Below are 18731 nucleotides of genomic sequence, written 5' to 3'. Positions count from 1 at the left end.
GCTCGCAGCGCTTCCACCTCGCAGGAGGAGCAGCACCGCTTTGACTCTTGCACCGGTGGGACGCAGGCTGGAGCCCTCGAGCCATTGCCCGGGAGAGTCGGGATGATGTTTCCCGGGATGCTGGGACACCCTGCCCACCTCCCTGCCCATCCAGGAACTCCTGCCCCGCTCTGGCAGGTCGCTTTGGGTATATTTATTATATTTTCTGGTTTGCAGTTGCATAAACTGCGCTGGGTTGCAAGCTCCCGCCCAGGCGCTGCGTGCTCGAGATGCATCGCCACATCCCATCTCTGCACTGGAGGGACTGGCCAGCCTCGATCTGCATCGTCTCGTGCCATCAATCACCCTGAAATCCTTTGCAGCGAGATAATATCGGCTATTGCAATGCCAAGCTTTAGCTCCTGGGGAGGCGGAGGGCCTTTTGGCTCAGATACCGTCTTAATCTGTCAGTGCCGTGGTTTGCTTCTGCAGCAGCTCCCTACCTTGGCAAATTCGTTAGCAGCTGTAAAGGACGTGGGTGGCAATAGGTCAACTGGAAATCTCACCTATTTCCTCGCCCGGAGAGGGGCTGGGTGCTACGGGCAACTTTTGCTGTGAGCAGCGTAACAGCCCTTGCTCCGGGCAAGCGCAAACTGAGGAGCAGCTCCGAGGGCTGGATGAGCTGGGAAAGATCCAGCTGGACTTTTCAAAATCAACCAAACCCGCTTATACCCTGTGCTGGGAAGCAGGCGCTGGGCTGAGGGCTGGGGCTTTGCCCATCACTGTTCTTAGTTTTGGGTTTGAATTTCTAAGGCGAGTGGGGCCGGCAAAGCTGGGCATCGTCCGGTTTCCCTTCACAATCAGGAGAAAGCGCATTTCGTGCCATTTTTCTCCATGCCCTGCAGCAGGCACGGCCGGCAGGATGGGGCTTTTGCTCCGGCTCCATCCCCAGCCAAGCACGGGCATCCCCGGCAGGGCAGAACCCCGCGGCCGCCCCGGCGCTGCCGAAAATGCCGGGGCGCTGCATGTGTGCCGCTTCCATGTGCGCTGGTTTCCAAGGAAACCGCTCGCTCTACATGTGTGTCGCTTAACACCCTATTTGCTTTCATTTGGATAAGTCTTTAATTCCTGTGCAGCCCTAGCTCCGCGGGATCTATTGAGCTGTGTGTGTATCCTCAGCGCACAAATCCCTCTCCTGCCTGCCTGCCTGCCTCTTGAAAACTCCCTGCCTGCTCGGAGCAAGTTTCCTAAACCTGTGCCTAATTGGAGTAGCTGATGCTTTCTGCAGTAATAACTGGATATATCGCTGCTGCTTCCCTCTAGAAACAATTAGCAGGGAAAACACGACACGCAGCGCTGCTGTCATCTGCCACCAGCTCTGCTGCTTTGGCTGCGTTTCGGGTGTTGAAGCAGGGCAGGACGCCGGCACCCGGGGACGCGGGGTGTAAAGCCGGGGGGTAAAGCAACAGCTCCGACCCCTCGGGGAAGGCAGCAGCTCGTTGCGATGGTTAAAAGCTAATTGCAAAGCGCCCCAGTGAGAGGAATGGCTTGGGGAGCGGGGAAGGGTGACCCTTGGAAGGGTGACCCCTGGAAGGGTGAACTTTGGAAGGGTGACCCCTGGAAGGGTGACCCTTGGAAGGGTGACCCCTGGAAGGGTGAACTTTGGAAGGGTGACCCCTGGAAGGGTGACCCTTGGAGGGGTGACCCTTGGAAGGGTGAACTTTGGAAGGGTGACCCTTGGAAGGGTGACCTTTGCATGAGCCCAGCATTGTCCCCATTGGTGTGACACTGGTGGGACGCACCGTCTCCCCACTGGGTCCCCCAGCACCAGCGGCTCTTCTGTGCCCTGGGCTGAGCGGAAAAGGGTGACGAGGTGTTTGGAGGTGTTTTTTTACCCCAAATTTTCAGCTGTGGTACCCCAAAATGGCTTCTTTTTCCCCTCTCCCCCTTCCTCCAAAGGAAGACGCCACCCGTTCTTCTGCACTGGAGGACTGAGGAATTTTCTGCTCTAAACCCACTTTCCTCCTCTCCAAAAATCCCTGGGGCTGGTTCATGCCTGTAAAGCTGAGCAGCTCCCGTGTCACTCGGGCTGGCTCCTGTCTGGAGCCCTGACAGCAGCTAATGCTGTTAGCCTGTGTCGAGGAGGGATTTCAGCATTAAACCCCCCCTCCCTAAAATCACCAGCACTCTGGCTGCTCTGTTTCTTACAAGCAGAGCCAGCGAAAAACCACCTACCCCGTGTCTGGGGTACGTAGCATCGCTCGGGGACACCGGCCAGAGGGTTTGCCCGGCTTTCGGGGTGATTTTGGGGGGGCTGGCACAGCCCCGGGAGCCGTGCCCGGCTGCTGGCATGGGATGCGATGGCACCTAAGCACCGGGAGATTAACTCGGGTCGTGGAGGGCTTTGCTATCTTTAGGTGGAAGGTGAGGGATTGTGCCTCTTAGGGTGGCCTGCAGGTAATGAGAGAGAAAAATCCCTCGGTCCCAGCCCGGCTTGGGGCCGCTGACCCCGGCTCCCGTCCCCGCGGGGGTCTGGCCTCGCCGGCCCCCGGCCGCGTGCATCGCCACCTTTCTAGGCCACAATCTGTACCGAATTGCGAGCCTGCTGTTAACTTCGCTTGCACTCTATTCTCGTGTTTGCTGTTATTTTTTAACACTTTTTTTTCCCCCTCCTTTTTTTTTTTTTTTTTTTTTTTTTTTTTGCATAAAAGCACTATCCTCTCCCCAGAGCCTGCCTGTAGCGAAGGCATGGTCTGTACAACTGCAATTATTTCGAAGAACAGATGGAGTGAGGAGCAGAAAGTCTGTTAATAGTAATAGAAATGCTACATGTTAACCTGGACAGCACACGATGACAGTCCCATGACTACACGTTCTGTTCCCACCAGCTGGGCTCCCGAGCAGAGACGAGAGATTCAGAAACGCCGTGCTCAGCTCCGCACCCTCCCCAAAGTTAGAGCTCAAATTCCTTCACACTTCCAGCGCAGGGTTTTTGGGTTGTCGGGCTTCTTCTCCCCCCTCTCTCCTCCTTCCCATTAAATGCCGATTTCAGCGCCGGCAAGGAATATTGCAGATTTTTTCCGGGATGCTCACAGCGATGCAGTCGGCTGCAGCTGTGAGCACCGTGGGGAGGGAGGTGACAGCTCTGCTCCGAGGTCCTGAGCTTCGGCCTCATGTAGTGGCACCATCACGGCCCCTTTTTCCGCGCAGGCATCTGTATTCTTGGCATAAACCCCCCCCAGCGATGCAAATGCCTTGAGCCAGGCTGGGATTAATGCACCGGGGCAGCAACGCCTTGCCACCCATTCTCCCAGGCAGGACGGTTGCATGAGTTTGGGATTTTCTCTGCAACAGTTGCAAGCTGTTTGCTGAATGGGTCGAAATCCACTGTTTTCTGGTTAAACCGGTTCTTGTCGTGGAGGTGGGGTCTGCAAGGGGGGGTGCTGAGCGATGCAGGGCTCTGGTGGGCTGCAAAGGGAAGGGGCTACAGGGGATCTCTGGGTACGGCAATACCCCAGGGCTTGCTTGCCCCATTTGCCCCAACCAGGGGTTGGGAAATAGAGCAAAAAGGTTGTCTCAACCCCAACAATCTTGCTGTGAAAATCCCTGCCTGGTTTCACAAGCGACCGGGGGATTTAGCCACAGAGCTCCAGCTAATTTCGGTGGGAATTGCATGGCTAAATCCCCCAGCCGTTTATGAAACCTCAGCCCTCGGGCACACTGGAGCCGTGCGTGGCACCGCTGGCGAGCTGACAGATGCACCTGGAGGTTTTATTAGGATATAGATCCCTTAATCTGGGTGCTTGCAGGATAATCTGGTGCCTGAGGTCCTGCCAAATCCCCTGAGATCAGCAGGTTTTCTATCCACAGCCTCCAGAGGTCACTTCAAACCCAGCTCCATCCTCAGGGGACCAAAAAATCCACGTTGTCTCATAGCGCCGGTGGCACCCTTGGGTGCTGGACACCCTTGGGTGGGGACCTGGGGTGGGCTGGGGGGGATGCTGGGGGGCTGAACCAGCATCATCCATGAGTCTTTGGTCTCTTTGCCCGGTTGCCATCGCCCAGGAGAGGTACTGGAATTCCCGGGTACGTGGCGAGGCAGCGGCTTTGCCTTCTTCCAGCATCCCTGGTGCATCTTTTGGTTAGTTTGGGGTTTGTTAGGTAGAGCTTAGCACCTCGCAGCCACCCTCAGGGAGACTGGGGCATCCAGCCTGTCCCCGGCCACCACCCTAGGGCTGGAGCTGTATTTGAATCCCCAAAATATCCCACCCCCCTCTCCCAGGGATTGCCATCCTCGGGGGAAAGTCCCCCATGCCGTGGTGCATCGCTCTGCCCTGCGCCACTGTAGGATGTGGTTAGAGGATGGCTGGCAGGGGAGGAAATTCTCTTTGGTGCCTTTTATTTGGAGATAGCAGAAAACCCCTGTTCTTCCTCTCTTTGAAGAGATTTAGACCGCGAGGAGTAACTCGTCCCGAGCGGGTTTGTGGCCCTCGCGTTCCCCTGGTGCGTGTTCATCCCTCGCCTTCTCTGTGCATTTTGCATGAGCGCAACCGTCAAAGTGTGCGTGCGTGGGAAAGCATGAAAAAAAAAAAAAATATTTTGGGGGCTGATAAAACTCCCGGAGGGTTGCTCCTCGCTCACAGGCCGTGGGTGCAAGCTCCCGGTCCCGCACACCGTGCCCATTCTCCTCTCCTCTCTTGCAGAGCAAGAAGTACGTGCTGGTGCTGGTGGACCCCGACGCTCCCAGTAGAGCCAACCCCAGGAACCGGTTCTGGAGGCACTGGCTGGTCACCGACATCCCAGTGAGTCCCACTCCGTGGGGTCCGTATCTTGGGGTCCCAGCAGCTCGGGGCTTCTCCGAGCGCTGGGGTGCATCGGGCGTTCCTGCCCCGGAGGGTTGGATTCCCACGGGATGCATATCTCTCTCGGTACGGCAGCATCTCGGTGAAATCCCGAAGGATGAGCGTTTGGGAGAGAAATGTAAATGGTGCTCGGCGTGTAGGTAGGGGAGTGCCTCCTCAGGCTATATAGAGCGAAGCTGGTCCAAAAATATTGCTGGTTTTTTTTTTTCTTCTTCTTCTTCTAAGGAAATGCTGAAAAAAACCCGTTTTAAAAACTCCCCACCACCAGTTTTCTCTGCAGAGACAACCGGTCGTTTCAAACATCTCCTACTGCCGGTTTTGGGGTTTTTTTTGGTTAAAAAAGCGGTTTTGGTGAAAATCTCGCTGGTGCCAAATTTTCCCTTTCTTTTTTCCTGAAAAAAGCGTTTCCAGCCTGGTGAAGCAAACAGGGGGAAAATGGGTTTGGGCTCAATTCCTGCTGCTTCCCAGCTCCTTGGCCACAGCACAGGCGGATGGGACAGACAGACAAGCCCTTACCCTGCAGTGGGGCATCGCTCCCGAACTGTCCTGGCATATCGCTGGTTTGCTTTCAGAAAGGTTTTGGAAAATCAGCTTGTTCCTCTCTTGCTTGCTTTTATCTTTTAAAAGATAAGGTGTTTCAGCCTTGAATCAATCTAACTAATAATCTTGTACTAAAGTCTAATTAAGATATCAATTAATTTGCAGCATGCATTTAACAAGAAATATCTCGTCATTCTCCTCTATTATTCTCTGAAATTACTGCTAAGGGCTTTTTGTACAGATACCTTAATTAGACTTTTTATTGTTAATGGGAATATTGAGCAAATTAAAATTGGATATTAATACTTTCCATGAATTTTATAATTGGCTGAAAAATATAAAGCATTCAGAATAATTGCAGAGATTTGTGTACAGGGCTTTTTTTTTTTAATCCTTCACAGAAACCCTTCTGCATTTCTAACAACAGGGTCCTGAAAGTCTCTCATTAATTTTAATATTTACTAAACGCAAAGAAGCCCAAGCTCTTGTTTTCCCTTCTGTACACAGATCCTTCTGAGGCTTTCGCTATTGCTAATTATTGTGTTTTTCTTTTATTTTTTCTTTTCTTTTCTTTTCTTTTTTTTTTTTTTGAGTATAAGATCATTTAAGCAAAGAAGGGAAATGCGGGATTAAAACCAGTTCACCGGCACAAATGGAAGGTGTTTTTTTTCCCTGGCATTTGGGTGTTTCAGTTTGCGGTATAAAAGGTCAGAAAGCTCTTTGCCAGGCCATGCAGGAGGGGGAAAAAGGAGATTTTTGGGAAGGAGAAGGGCTTTCCCATCTCCAGGTGTTGAGTTTGTGGTATAAAAGGTCAGAAAGCTCCTTGCCAGGCCATGCAGGAGGGGGAAAAAGGAGATTTTTGGGAAGGAGAAGGGCTTTCCCATCTCCAGGTGCCGCGTCTCTGCCAGGAATGGGGCTGACCCCAACCCCACCTATATCCTTAAGTATTTTCATCGTGAGATAAATATATATATACATATATGAGCAGGGAGTTGGGCTCAACGATCCTCATGGGTCCCTTCCAACTTGAGATACTCTGTGATTCTATGATATATTACATATAAAATATATATATTGATATGGTATAGTATATATAGAAATGTATATAATGATATGATACATATCCCATATACATATCACGTGTGTGTGTGTGTATATCTCTCCCTCACGTATACACGCACGTATATGCATATAAATCTCCATCGCCCTGTAAGACCCCACCAAACCCAGCATCATCCTCGCAGGGCCCCAGGACAAAATCACCTCGCCCCAGCCCCGAGGTGGATCCCCATTGCCGGTGGGGTTGTGTGTGTTGGGGCGGGGGGTCCCAGCATCCCCCCCCTCATTCCCCGAGGCCGCAGCCGGAGCTTTCCCAAAGCACCAGCCCCAAATCTTTTCTGCGAAGCCGGCGGCTCCCCGGGCTCCGACACATGGTGTCTCGTTGAAATGCAGATCGTTGGGGGGTATATGGAAGTCTTGGCTCCGAGGAGCTTCAGCTGACAGGCTTATTTGCACACTGGCTCTAAAATAACCGTGTAGGCTTTACATGACACCTTCTGTTGCTTTGGTGCAGAGAGGGGCTTTCAAGTGCCTTTCTCCGAGAGGGACGGGGCGGCCGGCGTGATGGCTGGGGGGCTGCGAAAGCCCCCGCGCCCCGGCAGCGCCCCGGCATCGCCCCGGCATCGCCTGGGCTTTGCCATCCCCAGGTTTGGAGGAATTCGGCTCTGGCAGCGCTAAATGCCAGTATAGGTGCTGCAGTACCTTGGCACGCCACCAAGTTTGGGATTCGGCTCTGAATTTGCTTCTCCAGGTGGGTTTCGGGATGGAGCATCCCATCCCCGCGGTGCCGCTCGCCGTTCCTTATCAGCCGCTGCTCTGCCGCTCCTCCGATTGTCAAACACGAGAGATGCTTTCACTCCCATTCAAAATAATTTAAATAAAAATGTTGCTACAAAGTGGAATAATATCTTTTGATGAATGTTTTTAAAGCCCTTTAGGTTTTCATGGTAATTTGCAGTGTAAAATTATTTAGAGATAAGAGCCAAATTAGCTCTTATAGGCGGAGGTCGATATGTCCCGTTATCCATGCAAGCAGTGTTTAAATATAATCAGCCTTTACTCTAATGCAGCATAATTGTTCATTTGAAATAGCTTTTTTTTTTTTACTCCATTCAATGAGTCATTAAAATATTCAAAGGATAATGCAGTGAATTGGAAATGAATTTATCACATTATCCTGTATATACTGTAGAGCATCAGGTAACTAGGCAGAGTCGGAACCAGTTTACAGAGAAACCCAGTAAACAAGGCTTTCCATTTTGTATTCAGCGGGGGAAAGAAAAAGAAGGGAGAAAATACTGCCCTTCAAATGGAAAGCTTTCCGTCTTTATTCCCCCTCCTTGGGGAGGAGGAAGGGGGAGGGAGAGAGCAGCAAATTTGTACTCCACTAAAGCCTCGCTGCTTTAACTTTATTTTTATCAAAATATGTTTGTAACAGAAAGTCGTTATGGAAACCAGTTCTGCCAGCCGGGAGAAATCCTGCGCCAGGCTGGAGCGGAGCGGGACCCACCGGGCGCTGCTGCCGCCCGGCACGGCTCGGCTCGCTCCGCCGACCCCTTCCCCGGCCGGGGACGGTTGGGGAAACTGAGGCACAGAGCTGGTCGGAGACCAGTCCAGGGTCAGATAGGGGAAATACGTCAACGCGGAGTTTGAAGGAGAGCCGTTCCCACCCCATCGCCCATCACGATAAATGGCTTTTCTCCCCGCGGTGGGTGCGCTGGGGCGCAGCCCCCGCACCCCCAGGAGCTGCGGTCGCTCCCGTGTCTTTGCAGAGCGGGGTGGGAAACCCACGGGTGCGGGACCGGTGGGTTTGGGTGCCGGGGGACCGTAGCATCCCTGCCCGGTCCCAGAGGTCCCGGCATCACCGGCAGTCCTCGCCCGCGGTGTTTGCTCCTGCGGTTGCGTTTGTCAGAGCATTTCTCCTTGCCGGTTGATAAACAGGCTCCGGGTTGCAAGTGTCACCATAGAAACAGGTGCTATCTTAAGCAAACAAGGGCTTTATTAACCTTAAAAGTTACGGGATTTTTGCACGATTAGAGGCTGGGAAGAGAGCTGCGGGGGGCCGGCTGCTCGCCCACGCGTGTGGCCCTGCACCCTGCCCCAGCGAACGTCCCCGTCCCCATCCCAAAGGGACACTGACGCACGTGCTCTAAAGCAAACTTTTCCCCTGTAGCATGTTTATACAGCACATGGTACAGGGGTCAAGCTTATCCAAAATGCTTGGATTTATTAAAATTAATAGAGAGCAGCTGTTAATTGCCAGCTGCTGTTATTTCTGCTTTTCGGCTGCCGGGCGAAGCGCCGTATGGACACGCTGGGGACGTTTTTGCAGAACTCTTGCGATCCAGGCGCGTTCAGCATCCCAGCAGTGCCAGCTGTGGCCAGCGAGGAGAAAAATCTTGTAGGGGCAGGGAATGCTTTTTAGTGGGTTAATTGATGTTAGTGGGGAACAAAAAAATAAGCTTTTGGGTATCCTGCGGGTAGGAGGGATCCCTGTTTTGGGAGAAGCCGGAATGCCAAGGTAGTTTACCCCACCTGCGCCGGGCCTGATCCTGTCGCCATCCAGCATCCGTGGTCCCTGTGCCACTGGCTGGCTCTGCGATGCTGTGGGATCGCGGATCCCCACCGTGCCGGTGGGACCCTCCGCCTCCGTCAGGGGGAACGGGGCAGATGTAATAGCTGGTGCGGTGGTGGTGTTCCTCCTCGCGGGGGCCCTTTCGACTCTACTTTTGAGTGATTAAACCGAGGGTTTGAAAGGGAAAGAACAGAGAGAAATGTGGTTTTAATTGATGACTTGGCTCCTTGGAATAGTCAGTTCCGCGGTGTGAGTTTCTGTCGCTGCTTGTTAATGAAGCCTTTATTAATAAAAGAAAAAAAAACCTAAGGAAAACCAAAATAAGCAGAAGAGGTTGCTGCTCAGGTGTAGTTTTCTTTGCGCTTCAAGCTTCTTTGGTCCTCCATAGGCACGTGGCAAGGTTGAGTCCCCCCGAAATGCCAGCAGCCCGGCAGCGGTGGGAGCCTCGGCACTGCCGCGTTTGCCAGGACCCGGCACCAGCCCTTGGGGCACGTGTTTCCCTGATGAGGTTTGTGTCGAACAGGTTTCCCGTGAGCAGTATCCCAAGTTGAGTGTCAACTGCTATTATTCATGTTCTGCAGACAGATGGGGTTTAATTGCTGTTACTGTCAGGCGCTCTGCAAATATCATATGAAAAGGGCTTTCTGGCTAATTGTTTTAAAATAAAAGTTCAGAAACGATGTATAGAAATTATAGTTCAAATGTGTTTTAAAGAGCAAACTGTTTATATTACCTTTAAACGTAGTCTTTAGTCAACAGCATTAGGATCAGCGAGTGAGCGTGCGATGCAGTGCCGTCCTAGGGCCTGCGACGCCGGAGTGATCTGGGAGCAGTAACGTACAGCTGTGGGAAAACCACCGCCAAAGCGTGACTGGCCCGAGCTGTGGGAGAACAGAGCTGCCTCGCTGGGGAATTTCTCGGGCAGCGTCAGAGGGAAAGCGCTGCCTTCACCGGGCTGCAGCCGAGGAAAAGAGAGAAGGGAGCTTGGGGAAGGCCAGAGCCCCCGGGATGAGCAAGCGGTGGGGAAAGGTCTCTTTGCACAAGAGCACCTGGTTGCACAAGCACATGTGTTTGCACGAGTGTGTACCTTTGCCCGAGGATATGTTTGCACGAGTACGTATCTTTGCACAAGCGCACGTGTTTGCACAAGGCCATCGCAGTCATAAGCCACGTCCTCGCGCCTCCTTGCAGCCTGTGCTAACCCGTCGCGGCCGCTCACGCTGCAGGGAACCCCCCGCCCCGCGTTTCTTTTTCCATTCTCGATGCAACGGCACGACTCCGGCAAACCTTGCTCTGCCGCCGGGATACGGTCCGGGAGCAGCCTGTCCTTGCTCTGCCCTTTGCCACCGTGGTCCGTCAGTCCGGGGGTGCTCCGTCCCTTCCCCTGCTCTGCCCGGGGGAAATTCGGTCTGCAAATCCCCCGTGCGCAAGAGGGTTAAACCCTCTTTGCGTCCCTGCAAACCCCAGCTCCGTATGAGCTGCTGCTCAGGCTTATGCTCGCCTGCCTTGTAATTAATGCTCCCAGGTAATTACACTCCCAAACCCCTTGAAAAGCTGCCACTAAGCAATTCCCCCTGGGACACAAGAGGCGCTGAACGCACACGGGGGGGATGTGTTACGGCTCTGCTGTGTCTTGGGGAACAGCCACCCCGCAGTGGGGACAGGGCTCCGTCACAGGGACCGAGCACGCTTTTTCTTGCTGCAGCCCATTTCGGGGTCGGGAGGAAAGGGGGAAAGCACCAGGTACCCCAACACCTCTAGTTCCCTGCCCTCATCCCTCACCACCGAGCCATCCTCCTCCTCCACCCTGCTCTGGGCACCCTGCACCCAGCTCAGCCCCCCCGGGCGATGCAGCACCTTCTTCTTCTGCACACAACGATGCCGAGCAAAGCGCTCGGGGCTGCGCTCGGGATGACAGGCTCTGCACAGACATGCATTATATGATTATTATCATTATATTGCCAAGGATCCATGATGAGCGAGGTGGTTACGACAGCTACAAAGAGGCTCTTGTAAGCAGGGGCTGCGAGCTGCTCGCAGTTTTTTCCCCTCAGCCCCGCACGGCCCAGGCCCGTCCCGCGGATGCTCTTGGCTTTGCTCGGGCCCTGCCGTTGCATAGGGGTGAATTTAGGGTGAAGCCGCGGTGCTAAAGCATTCAGCGTCCAGAAACCTGTCTGTTTTGGGGGTTATTTGGGATGTTTTCTTGTGCGAGACACGCAGTTTGTTGCGCTCGCTGGGAGCTGCCCCGTGAATTGGTCCCTCTGCCTTCGTCTCCGCAGCAGGTATTGTCGTTATGCAGATGGGAATTAAGGTTTTTTCCTCGATGCTTCTATTTCATTTAACATGCAAAGGCTAATAATTTGTCACAATTCAATAAAGCAGAGGTTACAAACACTCTTGCTGCTGTTTATTTAAATGATGGTTTGTTAATTAGCTCCTCTTAACGAGGAGAGAATAAATCAGATAAAACGTACCAAAACGGTATGGAGATATTTTGCAGATTAATTTTATTTTCCAGCTGAGATGCTCCCGGCACCCAGCGCTCACCGGTTCCCGGCTCTGTCCCAGCCTGCTTCCCGAGCCGCAGTGCAGCTATCGGTGTGCGGAGGCACATCGTGGCACCGCTCAGCCCCGGCTGATGCTCTGTCTCGTTGCATTTTGCTCACCACGGGTCCAAAAAGGACTTTTCTGGCTCTTTTCTGCTGCTGGGCTCTGTCCCTCCGGCCTGGCCATGGCGGTGGCTGACCCTGTGGCACGCCGCGTTTCCCTCTGGTTCGGCTCACCGCTTGTTTAGTCTAAGGCTGATGAAGGGGGAAAATAAAAATTAGATCAAGAATAAAGTTTTGCCGATGCAATTGGGAGTTTGGGGCAGGTTTACCCATCACCGTCAGCCAGAGCTGAGCTCTGATTTCATCGCTGGCCCCGCGGAGAGCACTTTGCTCCCATCGGCGTTGTGTCCCCGCCACCCCGGGGATGTTTCATATATAGTCTATGAAATGTGTCCGGGGACGGGATGTCTTGCAAACTCTTGTCCGCGTCCCGCCGCGAGCATCCGGGGATCCCCGCGGCGGTGGCCGGAGAAGAGTGGCAGGGTTGTGCGTTCGCCGAGTCTACCTTGCGGAAGAGACGCTAATCAATGATTAATCGGGCATGTGTGGTTGTGTGGGAGCGATTTGTGTTGGAGGAGGGAACTCCTACAGCACCCCGGTCATGAATCATTTGAAAGGCAAATTTGTGCAGTTACCAAGGGAACGGAAGAAAGGAAGGGACTTCCCTTGCCGAAATGACTCGCGCTCTGATGCGGCTGAGAAAATCGCTCCAAAAAAAAAATTAAAAAAAAAAAAGGGAAAAAAAAAAAAGGGAGAAAAAAAAAGGAGTCGAAGCTGTGACTAAGCAGCAGAAGTTATGTAAAGCGCTCGCTGGGAAGTGCAGGGGAGGGACAGCACATCCTGCCGCTGCCCACGGCGGTGGCGGGGGGCGGCCGTCGGCCCCCTTCTCGCCTCCCCGGGGAGCGGGGGCGAAGCCGCGCCGGCTGGCCTGCTCCTCGCCTCTTGCCCTTGCTCACGCAGGTGCTTATAAAGGCTGGGTACCCTGCCTCGGTGCCCACGCTGGAGTGGGGTATCGTCCCCGGGGCTGGGACCAGGCACCCTCATCCCACACCTCTGCGTCACCCTCGGTCGCGGGTCCCTAGGGAGTGGGTGCTGCAGCCGGCATTGCACTGGGAAAACGTCTTTGCTTCGGCCAGGGGGGGAGTTTTGGGGTGTTCTGGGGGATGGTGCGCCCCGCCGTGTGCTGCAGCATCACCCGTCAGCCGGACGGGCGCGTGGAGCTAGGCTGTTTCTGTAGGGAATGGGCTGATGTGGGAAATGATGCTGCAAACTTCGTGCATGGTGATGCTCTTGGTGGCAGCCAGTTTGGCACGTCTCTGCTGGGGCCGGGGCCAGGCTCGTGGTCGAGGGTGGGATCCTCTGCTCTGCTCCCTGTGGGTGCTCAGGCAAGGGCCAAATACTCGGTTTGGGGCTTGGCATGCAAATTTCATGGTGCTTGGTATCCAAATTTAATGGTGCTCGGCACCCGAATTTAACAGTGCTCGGCACCCGAATTTAATGGTGCTCGCCCAAATTTAGGGATGCTCATCCAAAGGGCGTTAAAGCACGTGCACGGCAGAGGCACCGACCGCTCCTCCGTGGCAAGGGGACGGGCGAGGCACAAACACGCACCTTAAAAACTCAGAAATCCTGTTTCCCTCTGAAAACGCGACCCCAGGGCTGCGCAAGGGGGAACACCAAAGACCCGGGGCCGCGGCAGCGAGATCCGCAGCAGCATCTCGGCAGAGCCCCAACCACGCCGGGAAGATGCTTTGGGATCTTTCCAGCTTCCGCTCGGGAGCCCCCGAGCCCGGCGGGGAGCCGCAATATCTCCCGAAAAGGGAATGCAGAGGCAGCTGCACGGTGAAGGAAAACCCTCTCCCTGCCCTCCCCTGGTGCCACAGACAACCGGTGTCTGAGCGATTAGTCACCGCGATAGCGCCGAGGCTTCCCTCCTCCACAGCAGAGCCTGTCCCCCCACACAGGCAAGCCAGCTGAATGCTTAATTGGAGTTCCTCACACCTACCGGGGTGTAGCCTTAAACGAAGTGACAGCGCGATCAAAGCGCTGGAGTCAGACCCTGGGAGCTGTGGGTTGCTATGGAGTTTCTGGCTTCTGATTTTAAAAGAAAGGGAGGAAAGAAAAAATTATCTATCTATCTATCTCTCTCTATATCTGTGTAGCAATCCCAACCCCAAACCTGCGGATGCTGCCGGCGGAGCAGCGTGGTTGGGGCAGGGAGGCTGCGGGGCTGGTCCTTGGGGGGGTCTTCTCCTCGATGGGGTGCTCGACCCCAAAAAGGTGCTTTCTGCCCCGTAAAGCTGACAGCAGAGCCAAAGGAGATTTGGTGGTGGTTAAGAAACCCCATGAGGCTCCTGCATCATGTGTATGGGGAGGGGGGAGGGAAGCTCAGCGTGGCAGAGAGCATCCCACGGGATCCAGCCGAGGCTTTTACTCCCCGATTACTTTTGGGACCGTCTCAGATGCATCAGGAAAGTCACCAGCAAACGTGTCCCCAGGGTGGGAGGCCTGTCCCCGCACCAGCCCCCGCGGCTGGGTTAGCTCACCTGGAGGTGGCAGGGCTGGAGTTTGACCAAAGGATTAATTTTTTCTGTCTGAAATTCACAGTGAGGACTTTAAGCTGATTAAAGCCGGTTTCTCACCCCGGTGAGGCCACGCACCGCGGTCTGCTTTGATCACTCAGGGGACAGTGAAGCAGCGGGACCCCCATAGATGGGGATGCCCGTGTCCCCCTGCTCCGTAGCACCCCATCACCCGTCACCTACGGCTTCATGTTCCTCCGAAAGATGTTTGGGCTTAACTTGCAGAGGCCTTAAATTGCAGTGAGTGGGTACCGGGACCTGAGCCCCCGATGCTGCCCATCGCCTGGGGGAGCTGGGAGATTGGCTTTCGTTCAGGAGAGGGAAATTACAGCTTCATTCCCGTCAGGAACAACTTCTCTTCCCCAAAACAGAGGCACCGGGCAGGAGGGAAACAGGATATCGTTTGTGGTTTCATGAAAAAGTCGTCTTTTTTTTTCATTCTTGTTGCTTTGGGTTCTATTTAAAATTTGGGTATTCTGAGACAGAAAGTTATTTCAAAAGGGCGAAAACGTGTCAAGTTCCAGAAAATGGTGAAATCAGCTCGATGGCAGCTTTTTTTTTGGAAACACAGTTCTCTCCCAAATCCTCCCAGATCAGTGCCATGGCCGGCGCAGGATCTGGCCCCATCCCCCTCCATCCTGCCCTTGCTTCGGTGCTGCATGAAGGAGCATCCCTGGTACCAAAATGCCATTTTTTTCACCCCAATCCCTCCACCAGCTGTTGGCCCCGGGGGATTCGCAACCCAGCGCTGTGCCGGGGCCTCTCCGCTGCCTTGAGCCCGACCCCAGATACCTGCGCGTGGGCAGGGACGATCGTTGAAGCCCCATCGATCCCGTCTGCCAACCGCCCAGCGCTGCCCCAGCAAAAGGGCCCTTCATCGATAAAGCATCAACTCTCGCAGGGTGCTACCGGCAGGCTTAAAAAGATCATCTCGAAGCGAGGGCTTTTGGTTCTCACCGATTAATTAGTGCATTGTAAATGACTCGGAAAGGAGGTGACCGGTAAATGCGAGAGCAATTAAATCTGCAGCGCCCGTGCCCCTCCGACCCCTCTCCCGATGCATCGATCTCGCTCGGCAGCCTCTGGGGAAGCGATGGGGTGGGCTGAGTCGGGTTCGCATCCCCCTGGCATTGGGAAAAAAGGCTTTTCCCAGGCTGGGATCCACTTCTGCCTCTCCAGGCAGGCGCAGCTGGCCGGCTCACCTCTCCCCTGCAAAATGCAATGGGTTTATTCCCCGCTGTTTCTGAACGAGGGCCGGAACAAGGTAGGAGAGAGAGGAAAACCCTCCGCTGGCTTCCCTTGATGAACTGAGCTAATTTCTCTCTTAATGGTTAGCTACTGAGCTGAATGTGAGGCTTTCCTCCTGCACAGCAAACCCTCTCCCACACACAGACAAATAGGCTGAATATTTAATTGGAATTCCTCACACCTACAGGGTAAAGCCTTGTCAGTAGAAATATAGCCCATCGCCAGCTGGCATCCCCGCACGCCACCCACCTTATCTCTTAAAAAGAAATCCCTCCCCGTCCTCCTCCCTTCGCCACACACCCACGGGCCCCCCCCCGGCCGTGGGAGGATGCTGCCCTCCCAATGTTGCCCCCGCTCCCCGGGGTGCCCTCTCGGGGATGGGGATGCTGTGGGAGGGTGCTCGGGCAGAGCCTGTCCCGATGGCCATCGTGCCAGGAGAGATGCCCGTTGCCCATCATCTGCTGTACCGCGAAGGCACAACCCTCACCGGACCAGCCTGCATAGAGCTGCTGGAGCAAGATTCCCCCCACCCCGGGGGATAGTGGGGACCCCACTGCTGTCCCAGGGTGGTGGCAGGGGACCGAGAGCACCAGAGGGCACTGCCGATCTGTCTGCCCACACCTTGCCCTGCCAGTGCCAGCGTGATGAAATGCTGGGCGAAGCGTTGCCCGATATTCCGGGAGAGCAGGCAGCGTGCCCGAGGTGGTGGCTGGCAGGGGGGTGTGTAAGCCCCCCGTTTGCAAGCCCCGGAGCCTCCCAGGTATGAAGACCACCGTGCCCGCTCCGAAAATGACTCTCCCTCCCTTTCCCATGCTGTCCCAACCGGCGTGGGATGTAACCCTGCGGCATCGAGTGCTGCTGTCGAGTTGATGGGGATGCGGGAGCTGAAGCCCTGCCTGCAAGGTGCCCCCATCCCGGTGGGCAGGGGATGGGCTGGGGCTCTGCGCAGTCCCTTGTGGCTGCAAGTGCTGATACCCCAGCCCACAGGAACCCCTCAATTCAGATTTTCCAGGGATGGCTGAAGCCGGCGGCTGATGGGGGACGAGGAGGGAGCCCGTGTCCTCCCCGTGCACCAGCCCGGGGAGCAGCCGGGTGCGAAGGCAGAACATGGCACTGGTCCCGCAGCAGCACGGCATGGCTGAAACCCTAACAAACCAGCCAGACCCTCGCCTTTTTTCCTGGAAAGATAAGGGATGAGGCTGTGTGCTCGCAGCTGGAGCACATGTGTGTACACACCAGGGAGTCGAGGGTTTTGGGATCCCGCAGCTTCTGGGTGTGATGAAAGGGCAGAGATAGGCACTGGGCTGCTGGGCGAGGGGATGCTCAATCCCATTCAGGGATGCTCGATCCCATTTTGGGATATGCCTGCCTGACCGTCCTGGCTCCGGACCACCACGGAGATCACCGGGTTGGTGCCAGGGATGACGGCAGCGGTTGTTAACGCTGCCTGCTCTGCCCATGCCCCTTCCCACCCCTGCCCAGGGGTCTGCAAGAGCCCTTCATCCCGGGGCGCAGAGCCGGCTCCAGAGCATCCCTGGGCAGGGAGCTGGGGAGGGGGCAGCTGGGCTCGGCCCCCAGCCAAAGGGCTCTTCCCCAGGGATGTAGAGCCTCCAGTGCCATGGAGGAGGAGGAGGAGGAGGGCAGCGGGTTGTGAGCCCTGGGGAGGGGAGGAGATGACAGCACCGAGCGCTGCCTTTTGTGCTGCTGGGCTCTGCTGGCGAGGGCGGCATTTGTATTGCCCCTCATCCCTCCAATATCTCCTTTGGTTTCTAACAGAATTGCTCTTTTCTTATCCCCTGTCTTTTCCTTTTTGTGCTTTCTCCCTTGCTCCTTCTCGTACCTCTCTCATCCCAGGTTTCAAAGACCCCCCCCTCCATCCCCTGCAGGGACCTGCCGCCATCTGTGGTTTTCTTTCCCTTTCTTGTATTTTTTTTTAAAGTTTCCCCATGTCTTTGTCTTAACGAGCCAGGTTAAATATTCCATAATCAGTGTAATAATACACCTGGACTTGTTCGCGAGATATCTGCCTTTTGTACTGCGACAGGACATTAATAGTAATTATTCTGCTTTGTAATTGGAGCTTTAAATACTAATTCAAACAGCCAGAGGAAAACCAATTAGTGCTAATTTATCTCTATGTGTTTTGGAGAGCCTGTGTCTGTCATACTGTGAAGAAATAGGTTGGTAATTAGTACAGTTGGGTGGTAGATAGAAGTAATTATCAGATTCTTTCATGTTCTTTAAAGGAAAAAAAAAAATCTAAAGGCTGCATGACTCTTCCTTTCCGATGAAGTTTGCACCTCGAAGGAAGGCAGTGCATGGTCCCAGCCAGCTCCAGGCTCGCCTGCTCTGCGCGAGGCTCCTGGCCAGATCTTGTGGGCACCTTGTGCTGTACGAAGCGATGACCGATCCCGGGGACGGGATGCTTTGGGCACGGCCCGAGCATCCGAGGCTTTGCACGCCGGGTTTAGCTCGCGCAGGGGCAGTGGGGTGTCCTCGGAGGCGGCGAGCGGTACCCACACCGCGGGCGAACGCCGGTGACGAAGGCGGCGATCGGCACCGGGAGCTGCGCCTTTGCGCGTGGCTGGAGGAACGCTCCCCGCATCCCGGGCATTGCCCTGGGGAATTGAGCCATACCCTGCTTCTCCGAGCTCTACCAGCTGTGTTTGAGCCGTACCTTATGCCTATGAATCCTACCCGATGCGTTTGAGCCGTAGGCTATGCGTTTGAGCCAGACCCTATGCGTTTGAGCCATACTTTGCCTGAGCCTTACCCTATGTGTTTGAGCCATACTTTGTGTTTTTGAGCCATACTTTGTGTTTGAGCCATATTCTATGCTTTTGAGCCAGACCCTATGTGTTTGAACCAAAACCTATACATTCAAATCTTATCCTATGTGTATGAATGCTATCCTATGCATTTGAGCCATACTCCATGTTTATGGAACCTACCCTGTGCATTTGAGGCATACACTATGTGTTTGAGCCGTACCTTGTGTGTTTGACCCAGACTCTATGCATTTGAGCCAGACCTTATGTGTTTGAGCCAGACCTTGTGCATTTTAGCTATACCCTATGCATTTGAGGGGACATCGGTGGTGGCCAAATGGCCTCTGTCCCCATCATCCCTGTCCCCATCGTCTCCTCCTGGTGCTCTCGCTTTGCTGCCCAGGAGGAAGCAGCAGGTTCCTCGAGGACGCTGGGCCCTGCCACATGCTGTTCTTCTTTTTTTTTTTTTTTTCTTTCCTCTTACTGGATAAGAGGATCTCAAGGTTTTC

General features: G+C 54.6%; 1 protein-coding gene across 10 annotated transcripts in view; it reads left to right on the top strand.

Moving 5' to 3' along the window:
- Positions 1–18731, top strand: part of PEBP4 (phosphatidylethanolamine binding protein 4) — an 80539-nt gene that overhangs the window by 35738 nt on the left and 26070 nt on the right. For 9 of the 10 annotated variants that reach the window (XM_069801035.1, XM_069801039.1, XM_069801031.1 and 6 more), the window contains one exon: positions 4683–4781. The exons of the other annotated variant lie outside the window; for it this stretch is intronic. In XM_069801035.1, the coding sequence (XP_069657136.1) occupies positions 4683–4781 (99 nt within the window). The remainder of the gene's footprint in view (positions 1–4682; positions 4782–18731) is intronic. 10 annotated transcript variants of the gene reach the window in all.

The sequence above is a fragment of the Haliaeetus albicilla genome, chromosome 13 (genome assembly GCF_947461875.1).
Source record: "Haliaeetus albicilla chromosome 13, bHalAlb1.1, whole genome shotgun sequence".
In the NCBI taxonomy this organism is placed as follows: domain Eukaryota; kingdom Metazoa; phylum Chordata; class Aves; order Accipitriformes; family Accipitridae; genus Haliaeetus; species Haliaeetus albicilla.
Note: the sequence above shows the minus strand (reverse complement) of the source record. Positions and strands in the feature narration are given on the sequence as shown.